We start from the raw sequence: 13443 nt of genomic DNA, 5'->3' as shown, positions 1-13443 counted from the left end.
CAAGCCAGTAAATCAGACAACTTTTCCTGCTGAAATTGCATCCTTAAATAAAAGATGTAGAGATGTTTCATCTTCAAAATAAGAGTCTTCTTAAATCAACTGAGTGGCACCTTTGTGGACTATTTTCATAGGGTTTTTTTTTTCTTTTCTTTTTTTAAAATTACTTTATCCACTTCTTAGCCTCATCAGAGGTTTAAAATATTCTTACATACATGGATATTTATATCATTATAGCTAAGCCTGAAGCATTCTTAAACTTAGTCTACACTATGTCTTAAGTTCAAGAGAAGAGGAAGAAGGCTGAAGATCTTAAGACCATGGAAAAGAAGATAACAGACACACAAGGTAGCAGAACAAGCAGAAGATTAAATTCTCACTGGATCACTTGCTGAAGAATTATCTTAAATATGATAATCTTGTGACATTTCATTGACATTTCTTTTACATTATTTTGAACTACCCACACCACCAGAACCCAGTGTATCAAAACCAACTACAAAAGAAGAGCAGATACGTCTTGATCAACAACCTAAAGGTATCAAAGGTGGATTATCTTGACAATTCAATTTACCCATACTTCTTTCACTCTCTTACATTACAAAATTCTTTGTTTTTTGGTGAAAGGTATTAAGTGAACATCACTTAACAATGTAAAGCACCACTGTTAACATGTTGGTGTGCAAAACTTCTGAAGACTTTACTGAACACTGACCATTTTTGCAGTGGCCATTAATATACAATTTAATGCCCCCAACCCTCGCCCCCCCCCCCCCCCCCCCCCGCTTGCAACTAACATGCATCCATCTCTTTTCTTTATCTTTATTGTAGTCGCTGAATCTAAATATTTGTGGCTATATTTTTAAATCAGATGGTGAAAAGGAACCAGTTTCTGCGCCTGCACCCACACCTGTGAAAAAAGGTAAGTGACGTTGCTCTCAGTGATATTTTTCTCATGCTAGAAGTTGCACTTTTTTTGTATTATGCACCTAAAAATAAGATACTTTTTGAGATGTTCTGGCACAATGTTTTTTGTATTGTATTGTCCTCTATTAAATTATGTTCTGTTGGTCCTAATCTATGTGGTTTGTCATGTCCTTTAAAGTTTTATATGTCCAAATGATGTGGATTATATGTCACTGTGGTTGTCGTGTTGGGTTTTGCTTATATTTGTTTAGCTTTTGTTCGGTATGTAACGTGATAAATTTTCAAATCTAAAGGGAAAATTCTTATTACTGAGGAAGAAAAGCTAGAAATGCCAACTCTAAAGAAAGTTACCAGGATCTCCAAAGACAAGCATGAGGAACAAGAAACAGTGAAATTGAAGAAGGTTTATAAACCTTCACCAGAAGAACATGAAGAAATCAAGAAGGTCTATGCTGAAGCTGCCACTGAGGTTTTAATTACTGAGAGTTATGAGGCTGAAAGGCATTTTGAAAAATATGAACATGTCAAGAGAATTGAAATAACAAGACCGGAAAAAGACAAAATGACACCAGTGGAGCCTGATAAAGAACCAGAAAAGACAAAACCATTAGACGAAAAGGTGGAAAAGCCAGACCTGAAGAAAAAAGCAAAGATTCCCAAACAGGATGTGCCTGAGGAGCCTGGCTTGGCTTTGAAGAAAGTAAGGAAATTACCACCTGAAACAAAAGAACAAGAAACAGTCAAATTAAAACCTTTTGAAAAACCTGGAAAACCAGTGCCTGAATCTGAAGCAAAAGACACTAAAAAGGAACCAATGGAAAAAGAACCTGTATCTTTCCAAAAAGACAGAGAACCTATTAGTTTTGAGAAAGGTGAAAAGCCCAAAAAAGCTGATGTGCAAAAAGAACCTGAGGTCACCGGGAAAACAGCAGAGCCGACTAAACCTGAGGAGAAGAAGCCAGATGAGGCTGTACGTAAACCTGTTGATAGAGCTAAAAAAGATGAACAGGCAAAAGAGCCTGATACACCATTCTGGAAAGGCAAGAGAATCCCAAAACAAGATGAAGAACCTGAATCGGTTCAGCTAAAGCCTTTCACAAAGAAGCCTTCAGCTGGATCACCAGCAGAAAAAGAAGCTCCTGAACCCAAGGAACGACAGCCGCTTGAAATATCACCACCCAGTCGGACACCTAAAACAGAACTCTTAAAAGAACCAAAAGCTCCACAAAAAGAAGTTGAAATTCCCGAAACAGAGGTTGAAAAGAAACCATCTGGGGTACCTAAAGAAGAAGAAAAGAAGGAGTTTCCTAAAAAAGTAACTCCTGTGAAAAAGGCGGTGACTCCAAAGGAGGAAGAGAAGAAGCCTCTAGTGATCAAAAAGGGCAGTTTGCCAAAGGAGTCTGAGAAAGAAGAGGTTATATTAAAACCCATTGACCTTGCAAAGAAAGGGTTGGAGCCTAAAAAGTCTCCTTCACCCAAGGTGACTCAAGCAGAACCAACTGAACTAGCTCCACTGGAAAAGAAGCCAAGTGTAGGTGTGGCTAAGAAACCACTCCCTAAAAAGGTTTCCCCCAAAGAATCAATTGAAAGTGTTATCCTGAAAAAAGTGCCTAAAAAAATTTCACCCCAGGAGAAAAAGGTTGAAGAAATTCCTGCAGAAAAGAGAAGTGAAGAGATTCCGTTAATAAAAGAAGTGTCCCCTGGGGCTGTGGAGGTAAGAAAAATCTCAACACAAATGGAAGAAGAAGTATTTGAAGAGGAGATGGCTGAGGTTGGAGATGAGGAGGAAGATAAGGCATGGGGATGGGAGCTTTCTCCTCAAGATAGTTATGCTTCTGAAGACACGGAGTATTTAGAAGATGATGCGCTTGAGGCTGCTGGGATACCAGGAGGTAGACGAGGTGAGAGGGTGACTGTGGCTCCTCACCAGTGAATGTCCTTTTATCCCAGTCTTTTATTCCATTCTCCAGAAACCACTCTTTTTTTGTACCCTAAATAATCATCATACCCATCTTCATATCCATAATGAAAAACATTCTAAACGTTGTCTGTCTTCATCTAAGTCAGTCTTTATTATGGAATGCATGTTGTCTTTTAACATCCTCTCATCTTGTTAAATGTGTGTTTGTCTATATTGTGAGTTAACCATTGGGGTATATCCACCGGTGCCATGTTTTGTTACATTAATGAAATTTATTATTTCATTCATTTATGGCATGAATCTCATCCTCATGAGTCATACCCTATATTTATTTTCATTTCACCAAGATTCCCATTTTGATGTTATTGTTACAATTACATATAAATGCTATGTATAATCACTAGTAATGCACATCTGCATATCCGTGAAATGAAATAAATTTTTGACAATTTTGTTCAGAGGGAAAACCAAAAGAAGAGGCCGGGAGGGGGCGAGGACTGAAACGTAAGTGTTTTAGAAGCTTTATAATCTATGTAGTTTACAGTGTTTTTTTATTTTTTTTTATTTTCCAATACATTTGAATCCAATATGTAGAGATGCTTCATTAAATGCATTTGTAAAAAAAAAAAAAAAAAAAAAAACGATGATAGACTGTGTGTAATTCTTCTTCAATGGACAGTTGCAAAGGGGCTGCCAGGAGCACTTACTATGCAAACCTTTGAATTTGATCAAGGCTGCGGATGTGTTGTAAACTTCCAACGTAGATCGTGAGACGAGAAGTCATGTTAAAAATATGTGCAGGGAGTGAGTCATGAGCAGTTTTGCAGTTTATATCCCACCTTTACTTAGTAGTCATTCATATTAGTGTTACATATGTGTTATTAGTCAAACTGAGTAATGAGTTCTTAAGAATCTTGTGGTTGTGGTACACTAACTAGCTGGTGCAAATACACAACAGTTTCAGACGAGTGTATACACAGATCATGGTATGTAAACTGTAATTTATTGTGTAGCAGCAGAAGTATAGCAGCAAAATTGGCAGCAAAAACGAGTTCCATGATATAAAGTGACTGATGCCGCTATGTAAAGTTCGGTGTGCATTGGTGCTTTCTTACTGGTTGGGTGTTTGATTAACCCAGGTGAGTGTTGGGAACAGGCAGCAGGATGTTGATTAATCTAACTGCCTCAGGGAAGAAACTCTTGCAGAGTCTGCTGGTGGTGGCATGGATGGTCCTGTACCTTCTGCCAGATGGCAGGGGGGTGAAGAGTCTATGAAAGGGGTCATCCGCAATACTGATGGCTTTGCGGATGCAGCAGTTGTAGAATAAGATGTCTGGTGAGTGCATCTAGGAGCAAGGTGTCATTATCACAGACAGTTGGTTTAGCTTTGTAGTGTGTGATGGCCTGAGTGCCTTGCCACATACGCCTTGTGTCCTTGGTGTTTATGAAGTGACTGTGGATTCTTTCTGCATAGTTGTGTTTTGCCTCTCTGATAGCCTGGAACAGATTGGCCCTTGCTGTGCGGAGGGCTGCCTTGTCGTTTGACCTCAAGGCAGAGTCTCAGGTGTTCAACAGCGAGCACACTTCTGCAGTCATCCAGGGTTCCTGGTTTGTGTGTGTGGAGATGGTCTTGAAGGAAATAACATCATCTACGCACTTGCTGATGTAGCCAGTTACTGATGCTGTGTATTCATCCAAGTCCTGAAAAGAGAGAAAAGAGTCCTGAAGTGCTAAGATGGCTCCCTCAGACCAGGTCCTCACCTGTTTCAAAAACGGTTTGGCATGTTTCAGAAGTGGTCTGTATACTGGGATTAGCATAACAGAGATGTGGTCCGAGCCGCTGAGGTGGGGGTGGGATGCAACCTTGTAAGTACCGTGAATGTTGATGTAAACAAGGTCTAATGTGTTTGTACCATGGCTTGCAAAATCAACATGCTGGTGGAATTTTGGCAGCAATGATTTCAGATTTGTCTCCGGTGACAATTAAAAATCTGTCGGGGTGTGCTGTATGTAAGTTACTGATCGCTCCATAGAGTTCACTTAGGGAAATGCGCTTCCTTAGCAGTAGTGCTGGGTGGAATGTACACCGCAAGAATGAGCACAGTGGTGAATTCTCTGGACATGCAATTTGGCTGGCATTTCACAGTCATAAACTCCACCAACCACAATGGCATTCCTGCACCATTCGTTGCTTATGTAAACACACAGACCACTGCCATGAGTCTTACCGGACAGTGCTGCTAATCTATCGGTGTGATGTGTGGTTAGCCCGGCTAGCTACATGGCTGCATTCGGAATGCTGTCGCTGAGCCATTTTTCCATAAAAATTCAAACACTGCAGTCCTTGATTTCACACTGGGTAGTTAGTTATAGACTAAGTCCAGTTTATTGTTGGGAGTGTGAACATTGGAGAGGAGAATGGACGGCTAGGGTTAGCCTTTAGTCTAGCACAGATGCCGGCTCACTTACGCGGCCTCACACAGCATTTCCCGTGCCCTGTCTTCCAGCCAGTGACATCGGCCAATACTGTAGTCCCAGGGCCTGGTTTGCATAGCAGCCCGAGGCCATGTAGCTCATCCCGCAGTCCATCGTTTATTCCTCCTGAGCTTTGTTCTCCAATGTTCAGCAGAATTTGCAATGATAGACATGTACACCAGTGTAGGCTACACATAACATGCACCATATTAGTGGACCCGAAGTGGCCGCTGCGTGCTCCTGAGCCGCCATCTTGGATCAGCTATGACTGATGATCATAGATGATCCAAGTAATTCAAGTGTCAACATTTTAATATTTTAAATTCATTTAATGTAGGCTAAAGATTTGGATACATTTGTAGCCTTTGTCAAAAATAGAATTTCATCTGTGACAGTATCTTGTTGTGAACAAAATATAAAAGCAGTACCACTACCACTAGGGGCTGAAATCTGACCATCATATCCATAGGTCATGTGCAGGGAAAAGGTGGCCTAAGACATATTTATCTAAGATAATATTTTTTTTCACTGACATCCAGCACCCATAATTATCATTTTATTTTCCAACTGGAAATTCATCACAATTGATTTCTTACTAAATTTAAAATACTATGTGTGACCCAATTTTATAATGCTTTTTATGCCGCTCTCCCCTCATTCTGTATGCTTACTTCCTACATCTTTCAACATATCCTCATAACATGCCAGTTCTGACAGCTTTTATTTTACATGTATAAACATACTTTTACAAGCATGCCTACTTTTTATAATCCCCGAGTGATATAGCCAATTCTAAGCTCCAAATGTTGTATTCTGGCTTTGACACTTTGTCATGTTTCAGTATTCCTTGTTCTTGTTCTATTAGCGATTTTGTATTACATCACTTCCTAAAACTAAAATTAGGGTCACACTATATTGACTGTTTTTTTTTTTATTATTCATAGTTCATGTACCGTTTCTGTTATTCTGTTTGCTATCTGTCTTATTATTGTATTTATTCTCTTTTTTAGCTCTTATTTTTGCTTATTCTCTTGAATGTATGCCTTTCTTTAACATCACTTGTAGACGGGTGTTTAACAATCCCCTCTATTTGCATTATAGCAAAACAAACTCCTTCACCTGGGGATGGTGGACGAGGAAGAGGACTGAAACGTGGTGCTGGTGGTGATAAACCTCCAGGAGAATCCCCATTTGAATACACGCTTAAGGCTGTTCCTCTGAAGTTTGTAAAGGAGCTTAAAGACATTGTGTTGCAGGAGGCTGAGTCTATTGGTTCCTCTGCTGTGTTTGAGTGCCAGATTTCTCCTTCTACTGCTATAACTACATGGATGAAAGATGGAAGTAACCTAAGGGAGAGTCCAAAGCACAAGCTCACTTCTGATGGAAAAGACCGCAAACTGGCCATTATTGATGTCCAGCTGTCTGACACAGGGGAATACACATGTGTTGGCAAGCTTGGAAATAAAGAGAAGACCTCCACTGCCAAACTTATTGTTGAAGGTAATATATGCTAATGTGTTTTCATATATGCAGTGTTTAGTCCCTTTGAATAGAACACTGGTGTCTTCTCCCCTCAGTGTGGTTTTTGTGCAGGTATGTACACAGCAATAACACTAGGGTGTGGACCAAAACAACTGGTCTGAGAGTATCTGAGCAAGATGGTCTCAATCTTGCCTACAAATGAATTCTAGTGTGGTTTGATTTGATTCTGAATCATATTTGGAAGTAAACCAGCAGTTGCATTTTTTTTTTAAATGAAAATGTGTGCTGATAAACTGAGCCAAAGGTCAGAGCTATAGTGGTGCATGAATGAAATGTTTTCTCAATATTATGACTGATGGACAAAAAGAAAGATTAAACACTGGATGCAAAAAAATAAATAAATCCAAAATATATTTGTGTTCTCTGTGCTCAGGTGATTTTGATTCATTCTACATTCACTTGATTTGGTTATCTCTTTGTTATTGTATTTCTGAGCAATGAGGTAAATAGTTTTATGAGTAAGTTTTCAGTCCCACACTTCCTTTAGCATTATTTTTGGCATTGTTTTTCCACAATAGCCCCCCCCCCCCCCCCACAAAAAAAAAGCCTACAAACAAGTATTAATTTCTCTCTGATTCAGACTCAGCAAACAGATAATAAACGTGAAAGCAATCCAAGGACACAATGCATTTGTTGGGGGAAAAAGTGAATATAGCGAAGGGTGATCTTGTTCTTTTTTTTTTTTTTGTAGAGTTGCCTGTGAGATTCACAAAGAACCTGGAAGAGGAAGTATCGGTAATTAAGGGGCAGCCCATGTACTTGACCTGTGAGTTAAGCAAAGACAGGGATGTGATTTGGAAGAAGAATGGAAACCCACTTTCAGAAATTGCTGGCAAGGTTGCCATCAATGTTATTGGGCTACAACGTTCTGTAACAATCCAGGATGCAAATGATGATGATGCTGGTGTTTACACGTGCGAGTGTGAAAATCTCAAAACTCAGACCAATGTTAAAGTCATTGGTAAGTAAAAGTGAGCCTATTAATATTGTATATCCACTTAAGTTGGAAAATTCTCTGTTTACCTGATTTATTTATTTATTTATTTGCAGAGATAATCAGAGACTGGTTGGCGAAGCCACTGAGAGACCAGCATGTGAAACCAAAGGCCACTGCTACCTTCAAGTGCGAGCTCATCAAAGACACTCCCAACTGGAAGTGGTTCAAGGGAAATGAAGAGATCCCAAATGAACCAACTGATAAGACTGAAGTCAAGAAGGATGGGAAAGATATCACACTGACTGTTAAGAATGCTCAACCGAATGATGCTGATGAGTATGCCATTGAAGTGGAAGGTCGTAGATACCCTGCAAAACTGACACTGGGAGGTTTGTGATAGTATTACAATTGTCTCTTCGTTCATATATTTATGTATACATTTTAAATCTAATAATTAAAAAAAAAATGATACAGATCGTGAAGCTGAGATCCTAAAACCCCTTGCTAGCGTGGAAGTGGTTGAAAAAGAGGAGGCCAATTTTGATACTGAAATCTCAGAAGAGGATGTGCCTGGAGAATGGAAACTTAAAGGGCAGGTTCTAACCAGATCACCGGTAAGACATTCGCAAAAGGGAGTTTGATAATTACACAGATAAACTGTTATATTGGACACACTTCAATTTGTGTTTCTTTTTCCAGACATGTGATATCAGGGCAGAGGGAAAGAAGCGATTCCTTACTTTGAAAAATGTTCAGCTTGATCAGGCAGGAGAAGTAACATACCAAGCTCTGAATGCCATCACATGTGCAATGCTTATAGTGAAAGGTATGTTGATTAACAAAAGAGAAAGCCATTATTAATGTATGTATGTGAGAAACATGTCTGGATAATCTTTGTTTAATTCTCAGAAATTGAAATGGAATTCATAGTACCACTGAAGGATATTACAGTGCCTGAAAAGAAACAAGCAAAGTTTGAGTGTACCATCACTAAAGATGTGTCTAAAGTGATGTGGTATAGAGGATCTGATATTATATCATCAGACCAGAAATATGATATCATTGATGATGGAAAGAAACACATGTTGGTTATAAACCAGTGTGAATTTGATGATGAAGGAGATTATAGTATTGAGGTCTTAAGCAAAACATCAAGAGCTAAACTGACAGTCGAGGGTAAGTCATGTTGCAAAATGTTTCAGATGCCGGATCATGTAGGCCATATTTCATTCATGATATTACTTAACTCAGCTAATTGTGTGTTAAAGGTATTAGACTGAAGTTTGTCTCACCAATGTCGGATCAAACTGTGAAGGAAGGTAAAACCGCTCGGTTTGAGATTGAACTCTCTCATGAGAATGTGCCAGTGACTTGGTACAAAAATGAAACAAAATTGCATCCAAGCAGAACAGTGCTTACCCATGTTGATGGAAAGAGATATATATTAGAAATCAAAGAAGTTACACTAGATGACACTTGCCAAATAAAGGCAGAGGCTAAAGGAATATCAACTACAGCAAACCTGACAGTACTAGGTAATTATTTTTTTTGGGGGGTGGGATTCTGCTATATTAATAATTGTAATTACTGACCTCCAATGCAGTGTACGGTGTACATATTAGGACATTCTCAGACCTCAGTCAGTTCACATTGCCTCGTGTTTTGCGGTTTGGAAGCAGTTCAGAACGGTAGAGCCAGACAGGTAGAGATGGAAAGTAAGTTGTATATTCTTTATTCTTATTTTTTTATTAACTGTTACACTGATTAAGTTGTATGCAGATATGAACATCCATCCATCCATCTATCCATTTTGCCCGATGGCTAACTGTACGAGACCTGACCCTTGACATATTTTTTTTCTGACTCCTGAATCCTTTTAGTCTGACGTGCGATGCCTTTTTTTTTTTCTTCTCGTGTGGCTGAGAACTGACGCTGAGGTTGTCCTAATATATACACTGTAGCAGTGAAATATATGAATTTTTTTGCTCTTGTGTGTGCAGAACTTGAAAATTATTGATGGAGATCGTCTTAAAAAGCACTTTAGCTCATTGATGTTTCTGTTTTCAGAGGGAGATGCCTACTTCACAGTTAAACTTCAAGACTACACTGCAGTTGAGAAAGATGAGGTCACTCTTGACTGTGAGCTGAGCAAAGATGTTCCAGTCAAGTGGTTCCATAATGAGACCGAAATTAAGGCCTCAAAGATGATTTCCATGAAAGTTGAGGGTAACCGAAGAATTCTCCACATTAAGAAAGTGGAGAACAAAGACAAGGGCCAGTATGTTTGCGACTGTGGAACAGACAAAACAATGGCTACTGTGAACATTGAAGGTTTGTACTACAGTATATATCAATCAGTGGTTTTAGAAAATGTTAGTGTGTGTGTGTGTATATATATATATATATATATATATATATATATATATATATATATATATATATATATATATATATACACACACACACTAACATTTTATGTTACATATATAACTAACATTATATATATATATATATATATATATATATATATATATATATATATATATATATATATATATATAATTACTGTCCACTTTAATGTAGCAGGTTCACAGGAACACCTGTATACCGGCTCATTCATGCAGTTATCTAATCAGCCAATGTGTTATCTAAATGTCTAAAGTGCATAAAATCATACAGATGCAGGTCAAGAGCTTCAGTTAATGTTCACATCAAACAACATCAGAATGGGGGAAAAAGTCTGATCTCTGTGATTTTAACCATGGCATGGTTGATGGGTTGGTTTGAGTATTCCAGAAACTTAATTTCATCTCCTGGGATGTGCACACACAACAGTCTCTAGAGTTTACACAGAATGGTGGTCTTTGTTGAAATGGCCTTGCTGTTCCAGTAGTCTCTGAGGGGACTGTATACGTGTACACACCAGTTTAAATAAAAACAGATATCTGCGATTAGCAAACTGTAAGAGCTCATCAGTATTGATTGTAGTCACTTTCAATAATTTATTATGTAATCGTTATTAAAACATAAAAAATTGTGCCGCCATATTGTAAGTATTAAGTTCAGTGCGTTTTCACACAACTATTCTTTTCCAGCTCGTGACATTAAGGTTGTTCGTCCCATATATGGTGTTGAGCTGTATGATGGTGAAACTGCACGTTTTGAAGTGGAACTCTCAGAGGATGATGTCCATGGCCAGTGGAAATTGAAAGGAGAGGTTCTTTCACAGTCACCGGTATAAACATTTACAAAAAAAGAATAACTAAAACTGTTTTTGATCACTGTATTCATCTACACTTATACCTTTTCTGTATATTATACACATTATGTTTATTTCTATAGGATGTTGAAATCATTGAGGATGGAGCTAAGCACACTTTAACTTTGTACAACTGCAAAGTTCCCCAGTCTGGTGAAGTTTCATTCCAGGGTGCCAATGCAAAATGTTCTGCAAACCTGAAAGTGAAAGGTATGCTTTTATTCTTTCTAGTAGTTTTTTGTTGTTGTTGTAATGTCACTGAGTGTGAATTAAAAATAATATAGCTACTGCATAATTGATTTTTATTTCTTTTATAGAGCTTCCAATTACTTTCCTCACACCTTTGAGTGATGTGCAAGTATATGAGAAAGATGAAGCAAGGTTTGAGTGTGAAATATCACGAGAGCCAAAAGCCTTCAGGTGGCTGAAGGGAACCCAGGAGTTGAAGGCAGATGACAAATTTGACATTCTGACAGAGGGAAAAAGGCACACTCTTGTTGTAAAATCTGCTGCTTTTGAAGATGAGGCTAAATACATGTTTGAGGCTGAAGACAAGAGGACATCTGCCAAGCTCATTATTCAAGGTCATTATTCTCTTTCATAACTAAGCCATCTCATTTAGCAAATTTTATTTTGAGATGTATGTACTGTTAAAGAAAAGGATGACTTAGCATTTGCACATTATTTTACAGGCATTCGTCTTGAGTTCATTAAGCCAATCAAGGATGTTACGGTAAAAGAGCGTGAGACGGCGGAATTCAGCATTGAACTTTCACATGAGAAAGTTCAGGTCTCCTGGTACAAAAATGATGTGCGTTTGCACCCAAGTAAAGTGGTGCACATGTCTGAACATGGCAAGATCCACACGCTGTCCTTCAAGGAGGTGTCTATTGATGATACCTCTTTGATCAAAGCAGAGGCCCTTGGAAAAAGTTGTGAGGCAATGCTCACAGTACTTGGTATGTGCTTGCAATATTTGTAGATGTTTGTCCACAGTGGTGGTAAAACAAAGCAAATCTTATGCATTTGTTTTAATCAACAGAGGGAGAAGCTTATTTCACTACCAAGCTACAGGACTACACAGCAGTTGAGAAGGATGAGGTTGTGCTGATGTGCGAACTGAGCAAACCCTCTGCTGAAGTGAAATGGTTCAAGGATGGCAAGGAAATTACCCCCTCCAAAAATATCCTCATCAAGGCAGATGGCAAAAAACGTATTCTAACAGTTAAGAGGGCTGATAAGGGAAATATTGGTCAATATACTTGTGATTGTGGCACTGACAAAACAACAGCTAAGCTGAATATTGAGGGTATGTGGTTTTAACCTTGTATCTTCATAAAGATTTCCAAATAAAAAAAACAGTGACCAAAAGAATGGACCAAAAGTATTTCCTCTTTCTCCTGTGTAGATCGGGATATTAAGGTTATCCGGCCACTGTACAGTGTGGAAGTTATAGAGACTGAGACTGCTCGCTTTGAGACCGAGATCTCAGAGGAAGATGTCCATGGACACTGGAAACTCAAAGGAGAGGCTTTGCACCAGTCACCGGTAAATTCTGATTTCTGTTTTTGTTCAATGTCCATTTCAACTTTTTTTTTTATTATTTAAATTCTCTAAAATTTGAGAATCTACCCAAGGAATATGTATCAGTGAACTGAGAAATGATAGAAAATTATTTTACTGGAATCAAGATCTAATGTAACTGGAAAATGCCAAAATCTTCATCACTCTAATTAGGCATTTTTAAGCACCACATACATGTATATGTTTTACAGTTAAGAATAGCACTGTCTGTGTCTTTTATCTATAGGCTTAAGATATTTGCCCAGTAAAATGCTCAAGTTTTTAATAAAGCATTCCTTTAGAGTCACATTAAAATCTCACAGCGAGCAGTTAATAAGTTCCCAAAGTTTTTAGCTCTCTTTATTAAATTAATATTCTATGCCATCCTATTGCAGTCTGTGGAAATCAAAGCCATTAATCTGTATAATAAAATATAAGATCTTCAAACTTCACTTGTTGAAAAAGATTTGACTGTCATATACATTATCCTTTTACTACTATTTTAATGGAATTTGGTGGATTACACACTCGTGACCTAATGGGACAACCAGCTGGGCACTTCATTGTGAAATTATAATACATCTTTTTCCACAAATCCTTAGGACTGTGAGATTAAGGAAGAAGGCACCAAACACATGCTGATTCTCTTCAATGTACGCAAGGACATGGCTGGTGGTGTGGACTTCAGTGCTGCCAATGCTAAATCTAGTGCTCATCTCAGAGTTAAAGGTGAGAATGACGCAGAGAAGGTGTACATACACAGGGGACACTTTAAATAAGATAGAAGATATGTGTTCCAGACTGGATACTGTATCGCTGTAC

General features: G+C 38.4%; 1 protein-coding gene across 1 annotated transcript in view; it reads left to right on the top strand.

Moving 5' to 3' along the window:
- ttn.2 (titin, tandem duplicate 2) overlaps positions 1-13443 on the top strand; it is a 177049-nt gene that overhangs the window by 77774 nt on the left and 85832 nt on the right. The window contains exons 97-114 of the mRNA XM_053626263.1: positions 869-919; positions 1218-2825; positions 3305-3349; positions 6422-6820; positions 7554-7823; positions 7913-8188; positions 8274-8413; positions 8499-8625; positions 8709-8975; positions 9068-9334; positions 9867-10130; positions 10895-11034; positions 11142-11268; positions 11376-11642; positions 11751-12017; positions 12101-12367; positions 12467-12606; positions 13224-13350. Coding sequence (XP_053482238.1) covers positions 869-919; positions 1218-2825; positions 3305-3349; positions 6422-6820; positions 7554-7823; positions 7913-8188; positions 8274-8413; positions 8499-8625; positions 8709-8975; positions 9068-9334; positions 9867-10130; positions 10895-11034; positions 11142-11268; positions 11376-11642; positions 11751-12017; positions 12101-12367; positions 12467-12606; positions 13224-13350 — 5049 coding nt within the window. The remainder of the gene's footprint in view (positions 1-868; positions 920-1217; positions 2826-3304; positions 3350-6421; positions 6821-7553; positions 7824-7912; positions 8189-8273; positions 8414-8498; positions 8626-8708; positions 8976-9067; positions 9335-9866; positions 10131-10894; positions 11035-11141; positions 11269-11375; positions 11643-11750; positions 12018-12100; positions 12368-12466; positions 12607-13223; positions 13351-13443) is intronic.

The sequence above is a fragment of the Ictalurus furcatus genome, chromosome 6 (genome assembly GCF_023375685.1).
Source record: "Ictalurus furcatus strain D&B chromosome 6, Billie_1.0, whole genome shotgun sequence".
Lineage (NCBI taxonomy): Eukaryota > Metazoa > Chordata > Actinopteri > Siluriformes > Ictaluridae > Ictalurus > Ictalurus furcatus.
The sequence above is the reverse complement of the archived record's forward strand: the minus strand, read 5'-3'. Positions and strand labels throughout refer to the sequence as shown.